Genomic DNA, 25,306 nt, shown 5'->3' with positions numbered 1-25,306 from the left:
CTTACTGACTATGACACCAGGTGCCCCAAAGCCAAAAAATTTTTCTTATTGGATTCTTTACAGAAAACATTTGCTGGGATCCCTGGGTGGCGCAGCGGTTCGGCGCCTGCCTTTGGCCCAGGGCGCGATCCTGGAGACCCGGGATCGAATCCCACATCAGGCTCCCGGTGCATGGAGCCTGCTTCTCCCTCTGCCTGTGTCTCTGCCTCATTCTCTCTCTCTGTGACTATCATAAATAAATAATAAAAAAATAAAAAATAAAAAAAAAAGAAAACATTTGCTAATTCCTGGATTATAACATTAATATAAGTCCATTTCATATACAGATCCCAGTTTCCTCATCGACGTTTTATACAATTTCACTATTTATATGAAATCTTTTTTTTTTTTAATTTTTTATTTATTTATGATAGTCACAGAGAGAGAGAGAGAGAGAGAGGCAGAGACACAGGCGGAGGGAGAAGCAGGCTCCATGCACCGGGAGCCTGATGTGGGATTCGATCCCGGGTCTCCAGGATCGCGCCCTGGGCCAAAGGCAGGCGCCAAACCGCTGCGCCACCCAGGGATCCCTATATGAAATCTTTATTGGAGATAATATTTTACTACTTCCTTAGTTTATGAGATTAAAAAAAAACTAAACAAGTATCCCCCACCACCACTGCCCCACCCCCATGCAGGCTTCCCTTTTTGACAGTTTCTTTATTATTCTATTTACTTTTATTTTCACTGCTTCCATTTGTATTTAATGATCTTTGCAAAGGTGGAAAATTCTTCTCGGCTTACTTAATTAAAGTCTTAGATAGATCTGACTGTTGTCCACAGGAACCCTGGAGCCCTCAACCTTCCATGTTATGGGAAAATGATATAGGCAATGCTGCATTATATATTTTCTAATGAGGCCCCGATATTAAGAAAATTTGGAAGTCTGCAAATAAAAAAAAATAATAAAAAGAGTTATGTTCCACAATCTTGCATTTCAATCTAAATTTCTTATAATAATAAACATACAGCACATATGCACAGGGTACATGATCAATGTTTTAAATATAGGAATTAAAATATTCAAATAATTACATCAGCATCGTTTTTATTATCTCCCTAGGGAAAGGACCATATGGATAGAAAATTGTCAGTTTTGTCGAGTGATAGGCTGCAAGTGTTTAAAATTGTGCCCAGATAAATATAATAGCTGCTGAGTAAATATTTGTATGCTGAAGAAATGACCAAAACTCTGGGGGTCAACATAAGTAATTTAAATTTTCTTTTTATACTATAGTTACAAATTTTTGTAAACAAGATATATCTCATTTTCACAGGAAACATTAGTTATTTGATAAATAACATAAGGATATAATTTGGAAATAATTCTCTAGTAAAATATTATAACAAAAGAGATCAAGAATACATTTCACATGGCACAGCTGGTACCTTGATAAACTATATGTATTCCTCAACCGTTTGAATAATTGAATAATAAATAAAATGTATGTCAATGAGTGAAATTGTAGAGTAGCAACCAAAAGAAGAAAAACCATTTATGTTCCCTGTGGTATAAGAAAGTTAGGAGGGGGCCGAGCCCCTGGCTGGCTCAGCCCGTTACGCACCTGACTATCGATTTCAGTTCAGGTCATGATTCCAGGGTTGTGAGATCGAGCCCCGTGCCAGGCTCTGTCCTGGACATGGAGCCTGCTTAGGATTTTCTCTGGCCTTCTCCCTCGCCCCTCCCCGACCCTGCTCGATCTCTCTAAAAAAAAATAAATAAACAACAACAACAACAACAACAACAACAACAATAATAATAATAATAATAAAGCCAAAAGAACCATGACATACAGGGATATTTTAAATATTTTTCAAATTTATCTATCGGAGAGAGATAGAAGGGAAGGAACAGAGGAAGAGAGACAAGTAGACTCTATGCTGAGCGTGGAGCCCGCTCCGTGGCTCCATCTCACCACCCTGAGATCATGACCTGAGCCAAAAATCAAGAGTTAGACTTAACTGACTAAGGTGCCCTAATGTTTAGAAAATCAACAGTGTAATAGAGCAATGTATAATTTAAACACATTTGTAAAGGTGGAGTGGGTTCTGTAAATTAAAAATAATAATAATGTTGCATATAGTGGATAAAACAGCCATAGCAATGTTGGGAAGACTTTATATAGAGAGTTATATAATATTTCTGGAGATCTGCATTTGAAGTTTTGCAATAAGAAACATCAAGAGTTAAACTTAGAGAAAAATCTGAGGTCATTCTAAGAAAAATAATGTCTTGTCATCCTTGTGCTATCTCAGTATTGTCTGGTGTCACGGAATTAGAGGATATTTGCTGCTTACTGTCTCTCTTCTGTAACAGCTCTCCTTCTTTGTCTCCCCACCCCACCCCTGTTTTTCTACCAGAAAAATTAAAATCCCATCTCTTTTTTTTTTTATGGTTCTGAATGTATCTCTCATTATCTCTCAAATAAATTGCAAGAAAAACCTTCTCCGTTATTTCATTTAAGGATTAAAAATCATTGTAAAAAAGTGGTTAGTTGGGTTACTCCAAGGTGTTTCTCCAAGAAAAACGAAAGCATATATCGACACAGACTTGGATGCAAAAGTTCTTAGCAGCTTTATTTGTAAGAGCCCAAAAGTGACAACAATCCAGATGTCTGTCAGCAAATAAATGGATAACCAAATTGTGGCATATCCCCTACAATGCAATACTATAAAATAAATTTTACTTAGCCATAACAAGGAAAAAATGGTCAATAAGTATAAGCATTTTTAAATTTGAACGCAACATTTTTTTTTTCAGGCAGCTAATGCTTCAGCATTGGATTCTGCATTATTTTCAAGAGTTAGTGAAAGCTTCCTAGCCAGGGAAGCAGGGCCTTGCCAAAGGAAGCAAATTCTGAATCATGAATGCCTCCTGGTAAATCTTGTGTGAATCTGTGTCTTGGGATTGGAAAGATGACAGCCCTGGATGCCAGTAAATAAGTGTCTGTAGACCATACAAGCATTTTTATTCCCATTGTCTTGACCTTACGTGCCTTTCTGTGCAGAGTCTGACCCCAAGTTTGGGGTTGTTGAGCTAAGGAAGCGGACTTTAGGGTTTCTAGCATCATGGATAGGTCAGTTTTTGGTAACAAACCCAGTAGTCTGAAAGGGCACCCCCCCGACTCCCCATCGCCATGGCCTCAGAAATACAAATGTCGGTGTTATCCATCCAGGCCCTCGCCAGAGTAATGGGAAGAGGGAAAAGAAGGAAGGATTGCATCTAGTCAAAGGAGTGAAGCCTTGATCCATTCCCTTGGGAGGAGCGGAGCTCCTCGAGGTCGGGTACTTCTCTTCAATTGGATGGAGGTCTCCAGCATCTGCACAGGGCTAGGTATCGAACAGAACCTTCTTCAGCTGGGAGATGTGTACTCAAGGCTCGAGCCCCTGGAGTTTGGCTGCCATATGGGTAGTGATGAGGCCCTGGTCTGGTCCTTTCAAGGAGATCCAAGGGCAGCCCTTGCTCTTAGTGGTTCCACATCAGAAGGTGGGAGAAAATGTCAAATGTCAGTTTAGAGGAGATTTGCAGCCAGATATTTGAGGAAACTGGAACAATTCGGTATCTAGTTCAGTTTACAGGTAGGTAACACAAGCCCCAAGACAATTAACGGGATTATAAATTAAAATGGCCAAAGTTGCAAACAATTTTTCCCTTTACAATTATCCCCATTTTTTTTTTTTTAGCCAGAGATAACCGTAGTAAAACTAATTTGTTTGCCTTGAACTCGGCCTGATTATTTCCATTAACTGCCGGGAGACTAGTGATTGACCATACACGTTCTAATTTTGAGACTGCTTTGCTAGAACTTTTCACAAGGAGTCTCAGATTGAACGTTCAAAAGCCTCTGAGGCCAGAAAGTCAAGCGAAAGACTGGCCATTAGGTTTACCTCTAATATCATTTCGGTTAAAGCCTTGATAATATAATCGATGTTTCCAACTGTGTCCTGTTACAAGGAGAACAGATTCTTATTGAACTTAATGCAAGTAGCCAACTGTGGTGCCATGGAAAGAATACTCGAGAGTTTCCAAATTCTGGGAGGATCAAATAGGGAGGAAAAGTAAATGGTTTTGTCATAGATGGCTTAAGAAAAGGGTTTCCTTAAATCTAGAAAAACAAAGCATCAAGGAACTAGCAGTGTTTTAAGAGTCGTAAATATTATGATCACCTTCTTAGCTAATTCAGCCCCAGGTAATTAATATTTGTCTGGATCCGGGTTTCCCCTGAGTTCTGGAAAATCCTATCTAGTTCAGGTTTATAATCTTAAAATTATCAGAAATGTAATTTGTCAGAAGTCCATGAATTTTTTTAAAGATGAGACAGTCTTGTAGGATTGTTCTTGTAGAAGCATCAGAGCAAAACAATAACTCTGTGAATGACAAAAGATTTAAAAATGACTGTGGTTAAAGATCTGATGAGCGTTTATTATAATGCAGTTGATAAGGAAATTTGTTTATTTCTGTGGCAGGCAGCATTTTAAGATAATAACCAGAATGATAACATTGTATCAGGATATGTCAGAATTTTAAGAATTTCATGCAATTTTGGAATGCTTATATGCATATATACTTATACAAATATAAGGCAAGCAAGGTTTGGTATTGCTTCTTATTTGCCAATAAATTCTATGTAACTTAATATATCAAATACACCGAATTTATTTATCTCCTTTTTAGATGAAGAGAGAGCTTTTTTTTAATTCAAATATAACAAGCCAATAGTTTTAACATAGTTTTAGGTGTACAAAATGAGGATTCAACAATTCTATACATTTCTCAGTGCTCATCAAAGTAAGTGTACTCAAAGTCTTTTACGTATTTTGCCCAATCCCTCACCCATCTCCTCTCCAGAAACCACAAATTTTTTCTCTGTGTTTGATAGTCTGGTTTTTTGTTTGTCTCTTTTTCTCTTTGTTCATGCGTTTTGTTTATTAAATTCCATATGTGAATGAAATCATATGGTAATTGCCTTTCTCTGACTGACACATTTTGCTTATTTATTATATCCTCCAGATTTATCTATGTTTTTGCAAATTGCAAGATTTCATATATCTGCACAGTGGAAAATAGTATGAAGATTCCTCAAAAAATTAAAAATAGAAGAAAACTAGAGTTACATATGCCCTAGTAATTCCACTAATGGGTATTTACCCAATGAAAATGAAAAAAAAAAAAACAAATTCAAAAAGATAGCCAAATATGAATGCAACCCAAATGTCCATTAAATCATGCTACAATAAATCAAGAGGTATATTTATCTTTTTGAATTTTTTTTTTCATTTTGGGGGGGTAAATTACCATTAATAGAATTATTGGGGCATATATAATTGGATTTTTTTCCTATTTTTGGTTTTTTGAGGAACATTCATATTTTCAACAGTGGCTACACCAATTGTATTTCTTCTCACAGAGCATAGGGGTTCCCTTTTCTCCACATCCTTGCCAGCTCTTATTTTTTGTCTTTTTGATTTTAGCCCTTCGGACAGGTGTAAATTGATATCTCATTGCATTTTAATTTGCATTTCTCTGAACATTAGTAATGTCGAGCATCTTCTGGTGTGTCTTGGAAATCTGTATGTCTTCCTTGTACAAATGTCTATTTGGGTCCTCTGCTCATTATTAATTGAATTCTTTGTTTCTTTGGTGTTAATTTGTGCAAGTTTTTATATATTTTGCATATTGACCCCTTATTAGGTATATCATTTGCAAGTATCTTCTCCCATTTAGTAGGTTGCTTTTTTTTTGTGTGGTCAGAGAAAATACTGCCTATGTTTTCCTCTAGGAATGTTATTGTTTCGAAGTCTCACAGGCCTTTAATCCATTTTTTAGTTTATTTTTGTGTATGGAATTAGAAAGTGGTCCAGTTTCATTCTTTTGCATGGAGCTGTCCACTTTTCCCAACACCATTTGTTTCAGACACTGTCTTTTCTACAGTGTATATTCTTGACTTCTTTTTCTAGATTAATTGACCGTATAATCCTAGATTTATTATTTCTGGGCTCTCTCTTCTGTACTGTTGATCTGTGTGTCTGTTTCTGCACCAGTACTGTATTGTTTTGATTACTACAGCTTTGTAGTATGTCTTGAAATTGAGATTGTGGTATCTTTAGCTTTGTTTTTCTTTTTCAACATTGCTTTGGCTCTTTGGGGTCTTTTGTGGTTCCATAAAAATCTTAGGATTATTTGATCTAGTTCTGTGAAATTTGTCACTGGTATCTTGATAGGGATTGAATTAATTGGTAGATTGTGTTGCGTAATATGGTTCTTTTAGCAATTTTGTTTCTTCCAGTCCATGAGCATGGAGTATCTTTCCATTTGTTTGTGTCATTTTCAGTTTCTTTCATCACTGTTTCATCGTTTTTGGAGTATAGGTCTTTCACCAACTGGGTTAAGTTTATTCCTAAGTATTTTATTATTCTTGGTGCAATTGTAAGTGGAGTTGTTTTCTTAATTCTCTTTCATATCAATTTTTTTCCAGCTGTTCTAGGAGCCTCTTAAATGTCTCATATCTCAAAGTTAGTTTTAAGTCAAAAGGACTTTACTCAGAATTTTGGGAAATTTGTCAAAAATATCAAAAGGTTTGAACATTTGATGAAATTGAATCACAGATTATTATAAAATAATAATTACGTATTTAACCAGTAACCAAAAAAAAAAAACAAAACTTATCTTTTAATATTAAGAAGATTCAGTGTATTTAAGTAATCAAAAACATGATTAAGATAATATGAAACACAAGACATCATTTTGGTAAAATATGAAAACCTTGTTTTCTGGTTAGATTAAGGGCAAAGACAAACCCTTCATAATCTCTTATTACAAAGAGTAGAACAATAGTCCAAGAAAACTTTGTCATTTTAACAGAGAAAACCATAGTTTAATTTTGTACCAGCTTACTTTGGATATTAAAGCTCATTCACTTAATTAAATTTATTCTAATTTTAGCCAGCCCTGACCCTCCCCCTACACACATTCCTTTCCAAAGATTTATTTTGCACAAGCCTTCTATGACTTTCTTTTTCCTCATTAAAGCACACATTTTACTTTGCTTCCATGTGGAGATGTTTCCTTTATTATTTCTAGTAGCTTTAATTACATATATTAATTAGAATTCCTAACTCTTGGAAGGCTTACTTTCTGTGAAAACTAGAAGTAAACAACTGTGAACTGTTTGTTATAACAGCATTCTTTAGATTGGCAAATTTAGAGATATGTTTAATAATTTCTAGAAGCATATGGTCTTTTTCAATTTTCCAATGTAGCACCAACACACCCAAATGTCCTTTCATTTCTCTGGAATAAGAAGACAGAAATAGATAAACTTTCAATATTTTTACTTTTTTGGAAATGATCTAGGTATTTAAGGACTACCCATCATCTAGTTTAATTTAGCTAAAATCTTAAGGATTTAAGCCATCAAAAAGATTTGAGAAACTATTTTAATGAGTCATAAATATTGCTGAAAAGTTCATTATAAACTTATTATCTTATATCTATTTAATTAAATTTTTCTTAATAATTATATTTAAGTTACTGATGGAAATTTCACAAGACACTGAACACCTAACCATCTTAAGTTATCCTTTTTGCCCACAAATTCTGTAAGAGATAACAGGAACCTATTTGACCTTTAGTAAGCCTAGATATATACTTAATACTGATAACTCTAAAGACATATCTATTTTAATTAAACCAACAAACTTAAACTAGCTCTAATACTGAATATTTCCCTAGATCATGGGAACATACAATTCATTTGGATTAAGTTTCTATTATATTTCTGAGACCTTGATTTTATAGAAGCACTTAATTTTCCTTTAATACAATTAAATTAAATACAGCTCTTTTTTTTTTTTTTTGGTAATACAGCTCTTTTGCCAATTAATTTTGACAGTATCACTTGGAGGCAGGAAATGCCACATACCCACAACATATATAGACACATGAGCATACAGATAGACAAAAAAGAGACCTTATAGCTTCCATTTTAAAACTGCTGTCACTGGAGCTCCTGGAGCAGGTGGCTCCATTGGTGGAGCACCCGACTCTTGGTTTCTGCTCCTGTCATCATCTCATGGGTCCTGAGATCGAGCCCCAAGTGGATTCTGTGCTCACCATGGAAATCTGCTCTAAGATTCTGTCCCTTTGCCCTCCTCCCCCCACTGCAGTTGTACTTTCTCTGTCTTACCTCCCTGGAGTGTGCATACCAAAGAGTTGGTCTGGATACCCCGAGTAGAACAGGTTTTATAAATGTCTACAGCTTCCAGGACCACATTTTGTATAAGTTAAATAAGCCAATGTTCTGGGGGGACACTCAACTCCTTGGACATAAGGGATTGCATTTCTTTTAGTTAGGCCTTCGGGTTTCTCAGAACCAAACTAGTACCGGAGAGGGACATGCCACAGTGTTGAAAATTAATTGCGGGGCGTCTTACAGTACCTCCAGGTTGCATGTACATTTTCTTGAGGTTGGTGGGCAACCTAGTGTCAATCTGATGCATTCTCTGACCAGCTTACCTCCTCATAGGAATCTTTTTCAGGTAGCCAGCACTCTAGTAGCTTCTGAATGCTTGACTTATGCCCACCATTTCTTGCAGCTTTTTGGCCCGAGTCCCCCATTACCAGTAGCCTTTACTGCACCTAGTCCAGCTCAGATTGGACCTAGTCCAATACTGGCCAGTAACTACCGAACAATCGCCATGGACCCTTGGCCTGGAGAAAAGGATTGAACCAGCCTCCCTCAACATACGTAGAACCCTTGTTGCCACCCGCAGTTACCAATGTGGAATCTGGACAAGGGTCTTCAACAAATAATAGAACTAAACCACCAGCAGCTCCCAACAGGGAATCTGTGCACAGAATCAAGGGCTGGGATTTTCCACTCAAAACCCCTAGGAATCATAATTTGAAATATGTTTAGTTCTTACTGTGGAATCTGGGGACTGGGGAGAGCACTGAACAAGCAGACCCTGAAATGAAGACTGCAGACTGGTTCCAAATAAACAGGGAACTGCAGCTGCCACCAGCTGGTTTCTGATCAGACGGGGATCTGATTGGAAAGTCCATTCGATCAGGAGCTCAGTACAGAGACTGGAGCTCAGAACAGAGAAGGGCTTACCCATGGTTTGTCCAAATGGTAAAAAGATAGTAAACTCAAAGTGGTAGCAGGGTACCATGCCTGAGTTTCTTGTTGTTCCCAAATGTCCTCAGAAGTTCACTTCAGATTCTGTGGCTGCCACCAAATCTCTTAAAAGACAAAAATTCAACTGAGTAACTTTAAGTATCCAGTTGGCCTTATTCAACCAACCATTCACCCGTAGGGCGGCATCCTATCTAGCAAACAGAAAGGGGCTCAACCAAATGGAAGGATTTTATAGACAGAAATGGGGCAGGGCAAGGTTATTAGGAAAAAGAAAAAAAATAAGACAAGATTATTTCAAGCAAGATTACCTTCCTTTAGGAAAAGGCGGGGGTTGGGGGGGAGGTCATTGAGCAGATTATTTCACTAGGGCTGAGGGAAGTTCCAGCCTGATGGAGTTAAAATTCCACTTCTGAGAGAGGTTGAAACTGCAATTTAGTCCTGGTTGGCTGTCCTGGGCTTAGTTTTGTTTTTGTTGTTTTCTTTTGTTTTGTTTCTCTCTCTCTCTCTCTCTCTCTCTCTCTCTCACTCTCTCTCTCTCTCTCTCTCTCTCTCTCTCTATATATATATATATATATATATATATATATATATATATATTCTTTTTTTTTTTAACAGTTTGCAGTAGAGAGTAACATCTGGACAAGTCAGAGAGCAAGGATCAATGAACTCCACAAATTAAGCTCCTAGCATAATTATCGCCTTGAGACATCTTTTACTCCTAAGAGTCAACAGAAATTGGTTTACTGTCTCTGCTTCCAGTGTCAAATTCATAAAATACAAGAGTTCGGATTAAAGTGTTGTTACATTAGAGAGGGTAAATTTGCTTTTGATGGGGCCTTCCTGGGACCAAGAGAGGTGCAGTAGGGAAGGCAATGTCATCCCCAATGACATTCCAAGAACTACTTTAATTTCTGAACAAAGGTTAAATATTTGATGGAAAAATGTCTCTGTTAAAACCTTCAGAAAATTTTTCTAGAGTCAAATTCTGGAACCATCAGATTTGCCTCGAATCTTTAAATAATTATGGATGATGATGAGTTTTACACAATATGAAGCAGAAAATTTTAAATGTAAAGTTAAATCACATTGAAAAAAAAAACCCCTACATTTTTAAGGTAAAGAGTGACATGAAGGCAGGTATACATATTGTCGATATGTGAATAATTTCAAGATCACATAAATTATTTTGTCATCTTTTTAATATGGAAAAGAAGACCTCCTTTTGTATTATTTCAAACTAACATTATTTAAAAGGCAGAGTAAGGGAGAATAAATATTCTTTTTTTCTTTAACTTTAGGAAGTGCCCTTGAAAGATTTCTTAATAGATTTCAGGCATAATCACCGCTAGAGTTATTCAAGATGCAGGTAGCCTTACAGTGATACTCATAATAAAGACTCATTTGTAATAACTAACACACCTGTCAGCCTAATAAGCCATCTTCTAACAAAGATAGGCCCTTTCATTGTAATTTATAGGAAATAGACCTTTTATCAAGAGCTATTCTTAGAAGCACATACAGCCCAGATTAAGGTAAATAGCGGTGGAAACCACAGCCTTTGGCTTGTGTCTCAGCTTTGGAGACACACTTAATGGGTATTTCACATACAAGTATCCCCTCCTTTGATATATGAGCATTAAAAAAAAAAAAAAAAAAGAGCTCTCTTCTGCTAAAAGGAATGTTTGACTCCAGAGACTCGTCAGTTTTGGAAAGTCTTTAGAAAGCCACTTTGGCTCCACACAAGTTTAGGAATGATGGACGAATATAAATCTTTAAACGCTATGCCCGAAATCCAATATATGGAATAGAACACACCTCTGGTGATGTCCTTCATGACAAATCCATCTTCTTTAAGGTTCCCGTGTTTCCATAGGGTGCTGACACCTCGGAGTAGCCTGCTGTTCTTGCTGTTCCAACAACACCGTTGGTGCTGGGCCGACTGGTCCCAGCTTGGCAGCTCAGTGCGGTTTTTCCTTGTAATTTAGCCTTTGTTTCCTGCCTGGGGGGAGTTGTTTCTCTTTCACCTAAGAACCGGACTCTTTCAATCTCCTTACATTGCTTTCTTGCGATAAAGCACTTTAAAAGCTGAGGACCGTGGCCGGAGGCTGGGATCTGCTGGGAGCAGCATCAGGCGCTGGAAATCCTATCTGTTCACCTGTTCCCTAAAGGACCGTGGTGTTAGAGCGTCCGGGAAGGGATTTTAGGATTATACAGCCATAGGGTGAGTTAGGAAGCGCACAGGCACACCTGTTCTAATTGAATGATGAATTAAAAAAACAAACCCGTGATCTCATCATGTATGTGGGCCACACCGAGCCAGGAGGACCTTGTTGATTGTGTCCCTACAATTCACTTGCTACCTAGCAGAAAGCTATGCAGCGAACAGATCTGTCTTGATCCAAAGCCCCCCCCCCCCTTTTTCCCCCAAATTCACCTGTTTTATTATGCTTTGACTAAGTATATCGAGGGTGGAAGCGAGCCCTAAATTCGGAGTTGTCAGGTAGGCCTTCCAGGCCAATTTTTGCATTTTCTCCCAGTCTCTGCCTAGAAATTGTCTCCTTTCACATCCTGGTGTGTAAATACAGGGAGCCCTCCCCCGGCCCCCCCAGTCTCCTTACTGAAAAGGAGCGCAGTTGACCTGAGAGCTTCAGTTCACCGCCTTTACAGAAGATCTAAAGGAGCCAGAGTAAGCCGAAGCTGCCCTAATATTGAAATAGCTGTTTAGCTTTGGAAAAAAATAATTTGGAAGCGGCATCTGTAAGCTCATGTTCCTTCTCATGCTGGGATTTGAAATCCCTGGAGCTTTCAACTATTTATGCATTCGCTAACCCAGGGGCAGAACAGAGTGGCATCTAAGAGGATAAACCCTGGAATCAGACCGTCCAGATTCAGGCCTGCCTGCCTGCCACGCGCTCGTTCGCGGGCCACAGCCACGCCGTTTAAGTAGTGCAATGGGCATTTGTGCAATGGGCACAATAATAGCACCTCCTCCACCGGGGTGCAAATGCACCTGCATCTGTAATAGAAATTGTTACTAGGGTTGTTAATAAAGTCTAAAGGGTTTGGGCAGCAGAGAGGATGAGGCTCATGCAGAGGTAGATCATGTAGGTCCTGTTAAGTTCATGTATATCGGATTAAAAATCTTAATTTCAAGAGGTGCTCCCTTAGCAACTTTCAAATCTATAATACCCCATTGTCTCCAGTGTGTGGTGAGAAGGCTTTATGTTGTTTCATTACAGATGTTTCTACCACACTAGGATATGTGACTTTCTTAAAAAAAATTAGCTTTGTATTCTGTAGAATTTATATTAAAACGGCAAGATTTGGGGCATCTGGGTGACTCAGTCAGTTAAGCATCTTCCTTCGGCTTAGGTCATGACCCCAGGGTCCTGGGATAAAGACCTGCGTCGGGCCCCCTGCTCAGTGGAGAGTCTACTTTTCCTTCTGTCTTCCCCCTCATGCACGCTCTCTCTTTATCTCAAATAAATGAAATCTAGGGAAAAAAAAAAAAAACCAGGATAAATGGGGGAAAAAATAAGATTATGTGCAAATCCCTAAGACTTGTGAAGTGACCCCTAGCAATCACCATCCTAATGGAAATATCAGCAAAAAGAAACAACTGATAAGTAAATTTCCCCTTCAATATAAAATCTTACGTTAAGGAGAAAAGAGAAAGTAATTTGATGGCAGGAGTAGAAGTAAGATTAAGCTCACTTAGAGAAAGAGGAAGGAGGGGGGCTGATGTAAAAGTGGAAGAGCACATCGTGCTGACTTAGAATGTGTGTCCAAAAAATAAATAAATGAATGAATAAATAAATAAATAATAAAAGATAGATAGATAAATAAATAAATAAATAAATAAATAAATAAATAAATAAAGTGTGTCCAACCAGAGTCAAAGGAAAGTCAGAATGTGGTCGTTAGGGAAATTCCACCCTACCCTCCTCGGCTGGGGTTTCAGCCTTATTACAAGATGCTGTGCTTGGCTCTTGTCTCTGGTGATGGGAACCCTTCACGTCCTGAGGCATTAGCTTGGGCAACAGCACACTTCTCATGTTGTAATCACGTCCTCCTCTCCTTATGAATCATTTCTAGCCAATCCCTTCACACTATGGACACACAGTCTAGTGTAACAGGAGGATGAGGTACATAGATTAGGGTTTCTAAACGATTACTCTAGAGGGGGGATCAAAACTCAGAATTTGGACACCTGTGACCCCAAAGAGGAAAGGGTGGCTGCAACCAGACTGGGGGCAGTGAGGATGAGAAGACACCCAGAGGACCAACATCAAATATTCCTGATATAAAATGAAAAAGACACTTGCTTGATGACATAACCTGCGGTGTCAATGCTTCTCTAACTCTGAGTTGTGTACTTCACGTCCCCAGAGAAGTGGAGGAGACACAATTCATGGAACAGGAAAGCAAAAATACAGCCTAATCACATCTACTAGCCTAGGTTTGGGAAGTCGGTGTCCCCACCCCCCATTTTTTTTTCTATTCATGTTGATTATGGCCCCGACTGTTCTGCATATGCCTGGGCTGGGGTTGAAATGAGTATGGGATGAAACATGGGAGAAACAGAAAAGGTTAAGAAATCAGAAAACTTTGGATATTGATGTTAGTTTTTTAAACTTGAGGACAGATGAGGAAACTCTGTGCAAATATTCTCTGACCTCTTAGTCGTATTGTCACATAGACCTGATACAGTTCATGTTAGATATTGAGTTTTGAATGTTAAGAATAAATTATTTAAGCGGGAACCACAGTTGGTGATTTAAACTCTTGCTTAAATCAGAGCTGTCCAATAACAGAATAGTGCAAACCACAAATGTGAGCTGCATAGATAATTTTAATTTTCTAGGAAATGCATTAATAAAGAGAAATAGAGAAAGTTAAGTTTAATCGTTTTTTTAATTTAAGCCAATATATCCTAAATATTGTCATGTCAACAAATCATAAATATAAAAATTGAGATATCCTACATTTTTCTCTTTTGGTATTAGTTCTTCGAGATTCAGTATATGTAAGTTAAAAAAAAAAATCTCAAATTGCCACAATTCAACTGAATAGCCGCATATGGCTAGTGGTTGCCATATGGCACAATAGAAGTCTACATTAACTTTTTATGAACATTATTTTGCCAGAATGAAAAGCTGCAATCAAATATATGCCTACTTATGTTTATGTATGGAACAGTCTTATCCCTTCACACAATAGAAAAACTATCATATCCCATTTTATTTCTTTTGGGGGGAGTGTTCTTATAGAACGCTTTCAAAGTATAACTTTTGGATATTTCCCATCTCATAAGTTATTTCAATCATGGTTCCCACATTAAATGATTAAATCTGAATATGTGTGAGGAATACACTGTAATTTTTGTTACATCGTATGTAACTGGATAAGCATTAAACCTTATCGCAGCTGACAGGTTGACAAGATGCCATGTTTCATAGATGTTTAATTAAACATATATTGATTTTGATGTTAGTTCTCTTGTTTGGGGAGCATTATATATAATTTCTGGCCTCCAACATTTTTGGCTCTTGAAAACCTTCCAATTTTAGGCTGTAGGCATTGAGCCCCGAGTGCCAAATGCATAAAACCATGTTGGCTCGAGCCACATTCCCCCCATGGCTGCTCACACAGTATAGGCTGTTCCTGTTCCTTTAGTTGTCACTGCAATTGTCACCTAAAACTGGCTTTTGCTCACTTATGTTTTGCCCTCGGGATATTCTGTTTTGTGTGTTTTCTTTTTTTTTTCTCTCTCTCTCTTTTTGATTTTTTTTCCTTCACAGCATCAGTAAATTTGCTCTTTTTTATGTGTTTGTTTTTTTAAATTATTTTCTGTTTCTGATTCAGGGAGGCAAGGGCTCTGTGTATTTTCTTATCTACTGTATAATAAAGGATTTTGCAGGCACTCAATAAACCCTAGATGAGTGAATGGAAAAAAGAATTGCTTGTTTTAGGGAAGAGGTTAAAGCTCACTTTACCTAATTGCAGAACAGAGGTGTCTATCTGGCAGGCCAAGCTGCCCACCTCATACAGCATAATCCCCACGTATCCAGGGGAGGGAAGCAATTTTTTTTTTTAAGTGAAAGCTTATAAAGCCTTATAAAACCATCTGACATTTTATCAGTCATTTATATTTCAGCAATTTCATTGACTTACATTTAGTAATTTATCTTGTTCTTTCCCGGATGGTCTGATTCTTTCTATTCTCTAACTTTAGGGACTTTTTTTTTTCCTTTTTTTTTTTTTTTTTTATTCTCTAAACATGTGGTTCTTAAATCTTGGCCTATTTTGCTTCTTCCAGGAGATATTTGGCAACGTCTGGAGAAATTTTTGATTGTCACAACTGGGAATAGGGTAGGATGCCACTGTGATTTATTGAACAGAGGAAAGAAATGTGGCTACAAGTCAAATGCACAAGATAGCTCGCCAGTAACAACGATCTAACTCCAAATGTCAAAGGGTGACATCGTGAAACCCTTCTGTCACGTATTTCACATTAAAAATAGCCACCTGTGATTTACCCTTAAAGTGATCATGAAATTGAAAAAAAAAATTGCTTCTATTCATGATATGGACTTTTTGCTTCATTGTAACTAGAGCTTTTTCAAGTCTGTAAAAAACATAGTTTATCCAAGTTTGCAGGGTGAATAGCAGTGATGATGCAATGTCAGGCTTTTCCTCTCTACTTCTTGAAATGTTGGCAGCCACAATGGGGGTTTTGATGACTCTCATCGTGTAGTTCTGTCGATTTAATGTATCTTTGTTAATCTGTTTTATAGGTCCCTGTAGATGGAATGTAATACAGCCGAAGCCTCTTCATCCAAAGGATTAATGCCTGCATTATCATTTCTGCAATAAAACAGAAAGTTAAGTGGTGGAGGCCACAGACACCTCAAAGCTGGATTCCACAATTCGACATTAAGTGCTGGAGTTTTTGTTACTCTGCTGTAGGAAAGCCTTTGCCAATGCTTACAAGGAACTGCTTATCTCTGCTTCTCTGGGTCCTGTTTGATGGAGGCCTCCTAACACCACTCCAGCCACAGCCACAACAGACTTTAGCCACAGAACCAACAGAAAATGTTATCCATCTGCCCGGGCGGCGAACACATTTCCAACGAGTTAAACGTGGCTGGGTATGGAATCAATTTTTTGTGCTGGAGGAGTACATGGGCTCCGAGCCTCAGTATGTGGGAAAGGTAATGGCGTGTTTCTTTTGACAACCCCTTGATAGCAAGGGGGATTATGCATTGTGTATTGTGTGTGGATGTTTTGCACAGGAGTTGAACAAACCAGTGCCTAGAACACTGGAATTGAAATCCAAGAGACCTGGTTTCTCTTCCTGACTCAGTGGCCTGGGTAAGCTTTGGAATATCCTTTAATCACTCTTTACCTCAATGCTCCCTGGTTATTTCAAGGAGATTAGTATATTTTGTTCTTTTTTTTTTTTTTTTTACTTTAACATTCTTTGCTAACGACATAAAGTTAAAATATAAAGTGTCATTAATTAAAAGTGTTTTTACTGCACAATGTTGCTCACGGACATTCTAGAACTGTTTACCAATAAGAGACGTAGGAAAAAATCCCCAGGTGTAGCTATTCCGAACTGCTGTTGATACTCTTGAACAACCAGGATGTCTCCCTTCCCCTGCCCCTTAAAAACACGACATACCATTTGAAATGTGGTTTTGAAGTATTTGACCCGGCTTGCTTATACTGTATAAATAATTTATTGGTTATATGTTCTGCAAGCTATTTATGAAGCTATTTATGGCCAAAGTGATACATGTTGGAACCCAAGAACATACACCTCAATCTTCAACACAGCATATCATTTTTAAATTTTATTGTAAGCTCATAAAAATTTATCTTTTATTTTTTACAAAATAATGGGTGGCAACTCTTCATTTCAGTACATTCATGCTTTACTGCTATTTTCCTTACATAAAATATTTGGGCCATGTCTAGAATGGATATAATTTATGAGTGCCAGCAAAAAAAAAAAAAAAAATTCCCGAAAAATGAATATTTTATTTTTATTTTGTTAGTTAAGCTTTTTTAAATCTTCTAAAAGATTTTGCCATCGATTTAATAGAAAGATACATGCTTGAAAACAAGACAGAACATATATGCTTAAAGAGAGTTTAGAATAAATCCAAAGACAGAAATGGAAAAGTATAGTAGGGGGAGTATTAGGAAACTGACCTAGAAGACTGTATGTATTGCACATTCCAGGCCTCAGAGCTTTCTGGAAGCCTAAGCTAATGAGAAACTTGATGGGTCATGATTCCAGTGGTAGTTCAAAGGAAGCAAATCCATTCAAGATTTAAATAATTTGCACTACATTTTTGGAATTTACCTTTTAGAAATGTATTTAAAGAATATTGAATAATACAGTGGAAAAGGTATACAAATAGAACCTTTGTTGAAAATGAACACATAGCCAGGGTTTCCCTGAGGCATATGGGTCTCAGACAAATATTTTCTATCTCTATATAAAATTTGAGTCATGCCAAGTCAGTCTTTGAGTACCATTATGGCAACCCAATTTTTACTGATTTTTGTCAAAAAGGTACTATGTCATTAGCCGAGGCAATCTCCTTGACAGACTACCTACTAGGAATCAGAGCCTGGCCAAATGGCCCTGGGATCTATGGTATTGGCTCCGGAGCTCCACAGGGCATCTGATAAGCCCCAAAATCCATTAGAAAGTCAGAGAATGCCTTCAAGGGGAGAAATGGACACTATGGCCCAAGGAGTTCCGGCACAGCCCATAGCACCTCACCCAGATGGCACTGCTGCCCACAAATAGACTTGGAAAAAAGAGAGGTCTCAGAAAAATTTTGAAGAGAATACCCCAAAACATGGAAGCCCCCCAATATTACTGTACATTGCTTTTGCTTCTATGATTCCTAAGATCGTGAAATACAATAACCTCTATGGTGAGATGATTTCATGTTCTGGCACACTTGTTTCTTATGAATTAATGAAATATAAGAATCAAGTTTTGAAATCTAAGACAAATGGGTGGGTAGTGTAGCTCTAAAACTTTGCCTCAGGGGTATTAATATTCTCAACTCTGCTTATGATGGAAACTAGACATCCCATTGAGGTTCCCGGCAAGTGTATAATGAGAAAGTCTTCTCTCTGGTTTTGATTGAAGCAGATTCATAGTCTTTAGTTGCCTGAATCCAAAGTGAGAAGATTGTTTGTTGAAAAATTAATGAAACCAACTTTTATTCTATCTTACATAGAGTAGCACTTCACCCAGGAGTTGCATACCCAAGTTTTGTTTGATACCCTGGAATCATACCTTTGTAATTGCTACTAGTATAGTATAGAATGGTATAGTATAAAATTCATCCAATTCATTTAAAAGATAAATTAGTATTTATGCACTGATTTTAAAGGATTGTATCTAAGATCTAACTATCATCAAATTAAAACAACATTATTTTCAGTCACACATTTGTAGCGTGTGATGAAAACCTGTGGCTTTCTCACAATGTGTGTTCCTAATGCAAATGAAATAATAATAGCCATGGTTTCCTTTCCACATGGAAACTATTTAAAGTTTAATTAAGTTTGTCTTGATGAGTCTAGTTGTGGGAATAGTAATATGATAACATCGGGAGCAATTCAAGCCATTACACGTATGTGTGTAAACATATATAAATATATTTATGCTTCTGCTCTTTTTAGAAGGTCATTGAGACAGTTCGCAGAAAAGTAAAATATTATAAATAATATAGATCTCAAGGCTAAGGAAGAAGGCAAATGCAAAAGTGCCAAGTATAGTGGTCATAGTGGATTAGTAAAATAACACTGAACTACTATAATTGAGCTGCAAATTTCATTTTATGTTTTTTTTTTTGTTGTTTGTTTTTTGCAGCACCAGCATCTCTGGGAAACATTAATTTGTACAGTTCCTATTATAGAAAGTTCCACTTATTGGGAAGAAAAATCTATGTCCCTAGCTTCTAATCTAAAAGAATTTATACATGTGGAAATGTATAGTCAGGATCCTGAATGGCTTAGTGGACGTTAGCATCAACAATGGTTACATTTAAAAAGAGCTGATGTTAATGTTGACACTCTTTCAAGAAAGACCACACTGTGGTATTGCTTAAGATGAATATGACTGGACTTTACATACAAAGAAATCACAAAGGTGTCCAGAGGTAAAGCCAATGATTTTCTCAAATAGACATTTTGGATTTACTACAATACCTGGAAAAACGTGTGACACTGTATTGCACAGTAACACAGAAATTAATCTGATCAGCAAAAACTAACTCGGGTGCTATCAATTGCTCAAAGTTCCCAATGAAAACAAAACAAAACAAAACAAAACATATTATTTAAGACACACACAATGTATACTACACATACTCGTAGAGTAAGCTGGACGCTTACACCAACATATATAACTGTGTGCCTATGCCTTTGCCTTTGAGTATGTTATATCATCTCCTCAAAGCTGTGTATCAAGAAAACGGTGCCCAATTATCCGCAAAGAATAATTTAGGAAATTGAGTTGTCATTTCAGGTGATCTTCGCGAGCAGTAATTCTTAAATTTAAATTATTTAAAATGTAAAAAAGATTAAAAGTGGAAACATATATAAACTCGAATTCTGGAGGTATCTGTTTATTCAACATCTCTTTTTGCTGAGAATGCATTACAATTTGAGAAAGCATTAAAGCTGGTAGGGATCAATCTAATGAGAAAGGTCCCTAGGTTACATTTCTCATTGGTAAGCTTTATTACTGAGTGCTTACTTTGGGCACTGTTTTAATTGTTTTGCATACATACAGTGAGGTAATCCTCAAAAGCACCATGGAGAAGAATTCTGGTTGCCCCATTTCACCCATCAGAAAACTGAGATACAGAAAAGTCAGGTAACTGTCCCAGGGCCCAATAGGCAGGAAATGTTGAAACTAGGATTTTAAGGCAGGTAGCTTAGCCCCATTGCACCAGAAAATAGCACAGTTCATTATCTTATGAGGGCATTGAGAGCTAACGATAATTTTGATACTGTTGAAAGCTGTAATGGAAATCCTATTAGGGATGGTGCAGACAGAGGCTAGTCTATGACTATGTCCAGAAGATAGAGGACTTTAAGGAAGCCTTCACAGATGAGGGAGCACCTGAGATGTGTCTTAAAGGATGACTCCATTTCTTCAGAAGAGAGAGTCTGAGGGAAAGTTTTATAAGCACTGAGGCTTGAAAATTCAAGGTGAGGCTTAGATAACCATATTTCAATATTGTCAGAGAAGGTGAAGCCAACCATTTAGGGTAGGTAAAGAGAGAAGGTATTAGAGAGGCTCAATTTTGATACCAAGATCAGTATTATTTTATTTATCTATCTATCTATTTATTTATTTATTTAATCTTATTTATTTATTTATTTATTTATTTATTTATTTATTTATTTATTTATAAATTGAGGTAGAGTCGATATATAACGTTATATTGGTTTCAGGTGTACAATATAATGATTCGATATTTGCATTGAAGCTGGATGCTTCATCTTTGACTTGCAAGATGGTCACCACAGTGAGTCTAGTTAACAGCTGTCACCATGCATCATTTCACTTTTTTTTTCTTTTGGTTAGGACTTTTAAGATTTACTCACTTGGCAACTTTCAAATATTCAGCAGGGTACTATTAGCGATAGCCCCATGTTGTATATCACAGTACTCTTTTTTTTTATGGGTTTTTTTTTTTTTTTACTCTTTTTTTTTTTTTAACTCTTTGTTCTTAAAGGTGTTGTGATCCACAAAAATGTCTTGGTGGGGGATTTACACGGACAGAATTGCCGTTGTAGAATGAGCACTCAGAGTGCCATTTACAAGACTCACTGGAGGTGGAGGGACAGCCTTGAAGACAAGCACGTACCAGAGAAGGTTACAGTAGGCTTGTCTAGGAAGCAATGAAGAGAAGGGGATATTAGAGTTGAAAGTTTGAAAGGAAGGCAGATCATAAAACATTTCAAGATCTGTCCTTCATGGGGATATAAAGGATGAGACAAAACATTGATGGATAATTGCATGTAGAGAATGAAAGAGCAAGAGAAGAGAAATAAGTGACTGAGAAATGAAAGAGCAAGAGAAGAGAAATAAGTGAAATAAGTGACTGAGTGAGTGAAATAAGTGACTTCTGACTCTCTTTCACTCGCATCTGCTATAGGTCTGGGGCTAGAGTAAGAAACAAAATGATCACTGACAGACATTACATAACCATAGTTACTTTAGTTTTATTTTTTCTTTTAAGGTTTATTTGAGAGAGAGAGAGAGAGAGAGAGAGAGAGAGAGAGAGCACGCAGGAAGAGGGGGAGAGGGAGAAGGAGAGAGAAAGAGAGAAAATTCTCCAGCAGACTCCCTGCTGAGCAGGGAGCTGGACACACGGGGCTCTGGGTCCTGAGATCATGACCGGAGCCAAAATCAAGAGTTGGCCACTTAATTGGCTGAGCCACCCAGGTGCCTCTCCAAGGTACTTAGACGTATCCAGGTGAATTATCTCACAGATATATAGATATGTTAATCTAGAGTTCACAGAAGAAGCCTATGGTAGAGATACAGGTAGAAGAGTAATTGGTAATACAGGTGGTAGTAAAACATCACATACATGGGTAACCCTCTAGGAAAAAATACAGAGAAGGTATGCGAACCCTGGCTTCTAACTGAAAGGCAAGCAAAGAATAATTAGGTAGATCTATTTAATAAGAAGCAAAGCACAAATATTAAATAGTGCGATGGAAAACAAACTAAAGAATAAAGTTTTGGGGAGTAAGAAATGGCAAACAGATGTTGAAATGCACAGGTCTAATTAAGTACTGGCTGAAAAAGCCTCTACTGGTTTTGTCAGTGAGCCAGAGGTGACCTTTGTCAACAATGACCTTTGTCATTGTTTTAATGATTTTCTTTAGACCTTAAAGAAAGAAGAAAGGATGGCATACAGCCAATAGGTTCCAAAAGTATGGTCGAAAGAGTGTGATCTGTGCCCTCTTTATATGCCTGGTGCGCTCTGATTGGCATTCTAGTAGTTGGGGGTCTCCAGAGAAACAAGGCCAACAGCAGATGTGTGTGTACATGCTGTGCCTGTGTAGATATGGGAGAGGCAGAGAGCGAGAGATGCTTATTTTTAAGGAATTGCCCCCCTACCCCCATGATAGTGGAGATTCAAGTCCAAAATCTGCAGGGTAGGCCGGCAAACAATAGAATTTCCTTTCTTTTCTTCTTTTTGTAACTACATGCAGAATATAGTTTTGGATTAGTAAAATAAAGAATAATAAGAAAAAAGTAAGAAGAGAGAGCATGACAGTTTATTAAAATATATCTAATTGTATGGCAAAATAATTTGTCCATCCAGAATTTCTTCTAAACTAACACAAATAAATAAATAGATAAATAATAAACTAACACAATATTAAATATATATAATATATATTTTATATATATTAACTTTAGTTGACTATATAATCAATATAAATATATAGATATTTTATTTGCTTCTAGCATATATATATAATATATATATATGCATGCTAACATGATACTAGGATGATATTTTGATGCCTGTATATAACCCTCTCCACCCGATAAAAATATAAATTATAGTGTAATGTTATAGTAACACACTTAAAACATGTTTTCATGACTCAACATTTTATCTATCATCTATCATCTATCTATCTATCTATCATCTATCTATCTATCATCTATCTATCATCATCATCTATTATCTATCTATCTGGCTCATGAGTCATGTAACTGCTGCTGCTGCTTCTTTTTCTTCTTTTTCTTCTTTTTTGTCCTGTAGCTTTTTGAGAAGCCTAACACATAGTTTTCATGGTGCAGTTCACTCCTAAAATTTGAGCTTTTTTTTTTTTTTAAGGGTTCATTTATTTATTCATGAGAGACACAGAGATTGAGGCAGAGACATAAGCAGAGGGAGAAGCAGGTTACCTGCAGGGAGTCCGATGTAGGACTCGATCCCAGGACCCCAGGATCACGACCTGAGCCAAAGGCAGACGCTTAACCGCTGAGCCACCCAGGTGTCCCTAAAATTTGACCTTTTGATATCAGAGTAATTCTTGTTCATTTGAGAGTCACTGTTCATAATACCAACGCAATTTTTTTTCCAATGCAATATTTAAATAAAATGAAATGCATCCTCTTGACTTCTGCCTCACTTACATACCTGAAAACCTTACAGTGTATTCAAGTACTCGAAATCAAGGTCTCATTTCTAATCCATTCTGCTGTCAAATGGCTTACCCTTGATACTAATCAAAGCATCATTAGCTACCTGCTTTTTCTGTAGCAGATAAACCAGAAGGAGCCATTCTCACTCTCCTTCAAAGCCTTTTTGGGTAAACTTGATATTTTGTTCCACGTATTGGCCCTTGAACATATCCCTCGTTTTATAGTTTCTCTCAAACAAGGAAGCTGCGTTTGAAGGAGTCCTCTTGGACACGATTAGATAGCAATACATTAGAAGGAAAATTGACACAGGATCTGAACAAATAAATAACACGATATACTAAAGTTCTTATCAAACAGTTAACGCCCGTGGTGTGTCAGTTCTCTCTCCTTTACAATTTATTTTATTTGCTTCTAGCGTACTAGTTGCTTCATAATAGCTGTGCCATGAAGGTTTAATTTGTTTACTTGAGTAGAATTGGCAGGACCTTGAATGAAATCCAACGATCTCTAAATCAACATATGAATCCCTACAGACAGCATTTCGAAAACAGCATGGACAGCATGAGGATTGGAGACTCCCTTTTATTCTTTCCTTCTTCTCCTCCCGTCTCCCTGCTGTTTTTCCACCCTACCTCTAATTCCCTTTCCATCCTTCTGTGTCTCCTAACCAATACTTCGCACTGTCTGTGGATGTTGCTTGACTACAGCTACTTGAAAGCTAGGATAAAGAGTCAGGAGATTTTGATTCCAATTCCAGATCTTAGAATGATGATCCACATGAAACTACTTAAGCACACGTGTGTCCATTCACCTGACGAATAATATAGGGGGACATCACATACTCAGATTGGAATTTCCTCAGACATATCTTAGATGCATTTGTCACAAATTTTGCAATACAGTTCGTTGTGCGTGCATGTGTGTATGTGTTTAGAAAATTTTCTCTATAAAATACTAGTTGGATTTGGAGGAAATTTTTCTCTATAAAATACAAGTTGGATTTGGGGGAACAGTGCTCTCTGTGGCTAACATTGATGAACCCCTACAGCTTGCATATTATATCAGGTGACAAAAGTTAGGACCCAATGGAATGATCGGAGAAGTACCTGGAAAGGCCACCTGTATGAACATCACAGAAAAATAGGGACTATGGAGTGATCTGAATAATAAAGATGCTGGATTTCATGTTCTCCTCTTCTAACAGCATTGAGTTTGTGAATATATGTCACAGTTATGCCACTCAAACATACACTTGAAATATAAATGGATTATTTTGACACACTTTTAACATAATATATATGTATGTGAGACTCATTCCTCTTTCTTAACTCTGAAAAAGAAGAAACCACTGTCATAAAAAGTACCATCTATATATACTTCATTGTTCGTGAGGCACCACATAATTCATTTCTACTGACATTTAGTCAATACAAATAACATATGAAATTACTATGATAAAAGCGTATCTTTTCTACTCCAGAATTTCCCATAGAGATTGTGTAAAGGGGATTTTCCATATAACAGTGTAACACGTTGGAGTAGACTTTTAATGCAAACTTACACTCGTAATTTAAGCATGCTGTTGCTTTTTGTTGTTGTTGTTGCTGTTTTACATCAACCATTAAGAACTGTTAGTCTCCTACAGTTTCATGACTGTTGGAAGAACACTTGAGATGACTGGGTCAGAGATAAGGACCCTACGGCTCCCAGCACAGCAAGCAGCATGAGCATCTGCTTAGTGACTCAGTTCCCATTGCCCCAAGTACCATATGGGCAAAAAGAGACCCAGATGGATGCGAGCACATTCAGTGGGTTGCATTTATGGAGAGGAAGCCTGCTAATGCCTGCCCCTTGTTTGGGAGGGAGACATTATCTATATTTTACTGGGTAGGGGAAGCATGTC

At 37.3% G+C, this 25,306-nt stretch overlaps 1 protein-coding gene across 1 annotated transcript in view; it reads left to right on the top strand.

The window, feature by feature from the left end:
• Nucleotides 1-25,306, top strand: part of CDH12 (cadherin 12) — a 505,536-nt gene that overhangs the window by 237,857 nt on the left and 242,373 nt on the right. The window contains 1 exon segment of the mRNA XM_041747195.1: nt 15,977-16,393. Coding sequence (XP_041603129.1) covers nt 16,163-16,393 — 231 coding nt within the window. The 5' untranslated portion in view covers nt 15,977-16,162.

Source organism: Vulpes lagopus, chromosome 3, assembly GCF_018345385.1.
Source record: "Vulpes lagopus strain Blue_001 chromosome 3, ASM1834538v1, whole genome shotgun sequence".
In the NCBI taxonomy this organism is placed as follows: domain Eukaryota; kingdom Metazoa; phylum Chordata; class Mammalia; order Carnivora; family Canidae; genus Vulpes; species Vulpes lagopus.
Note: the sequence above shows the minus strand (reverse complement) of the source record. Positions and strands in the feature narration are given on the sequence as shown.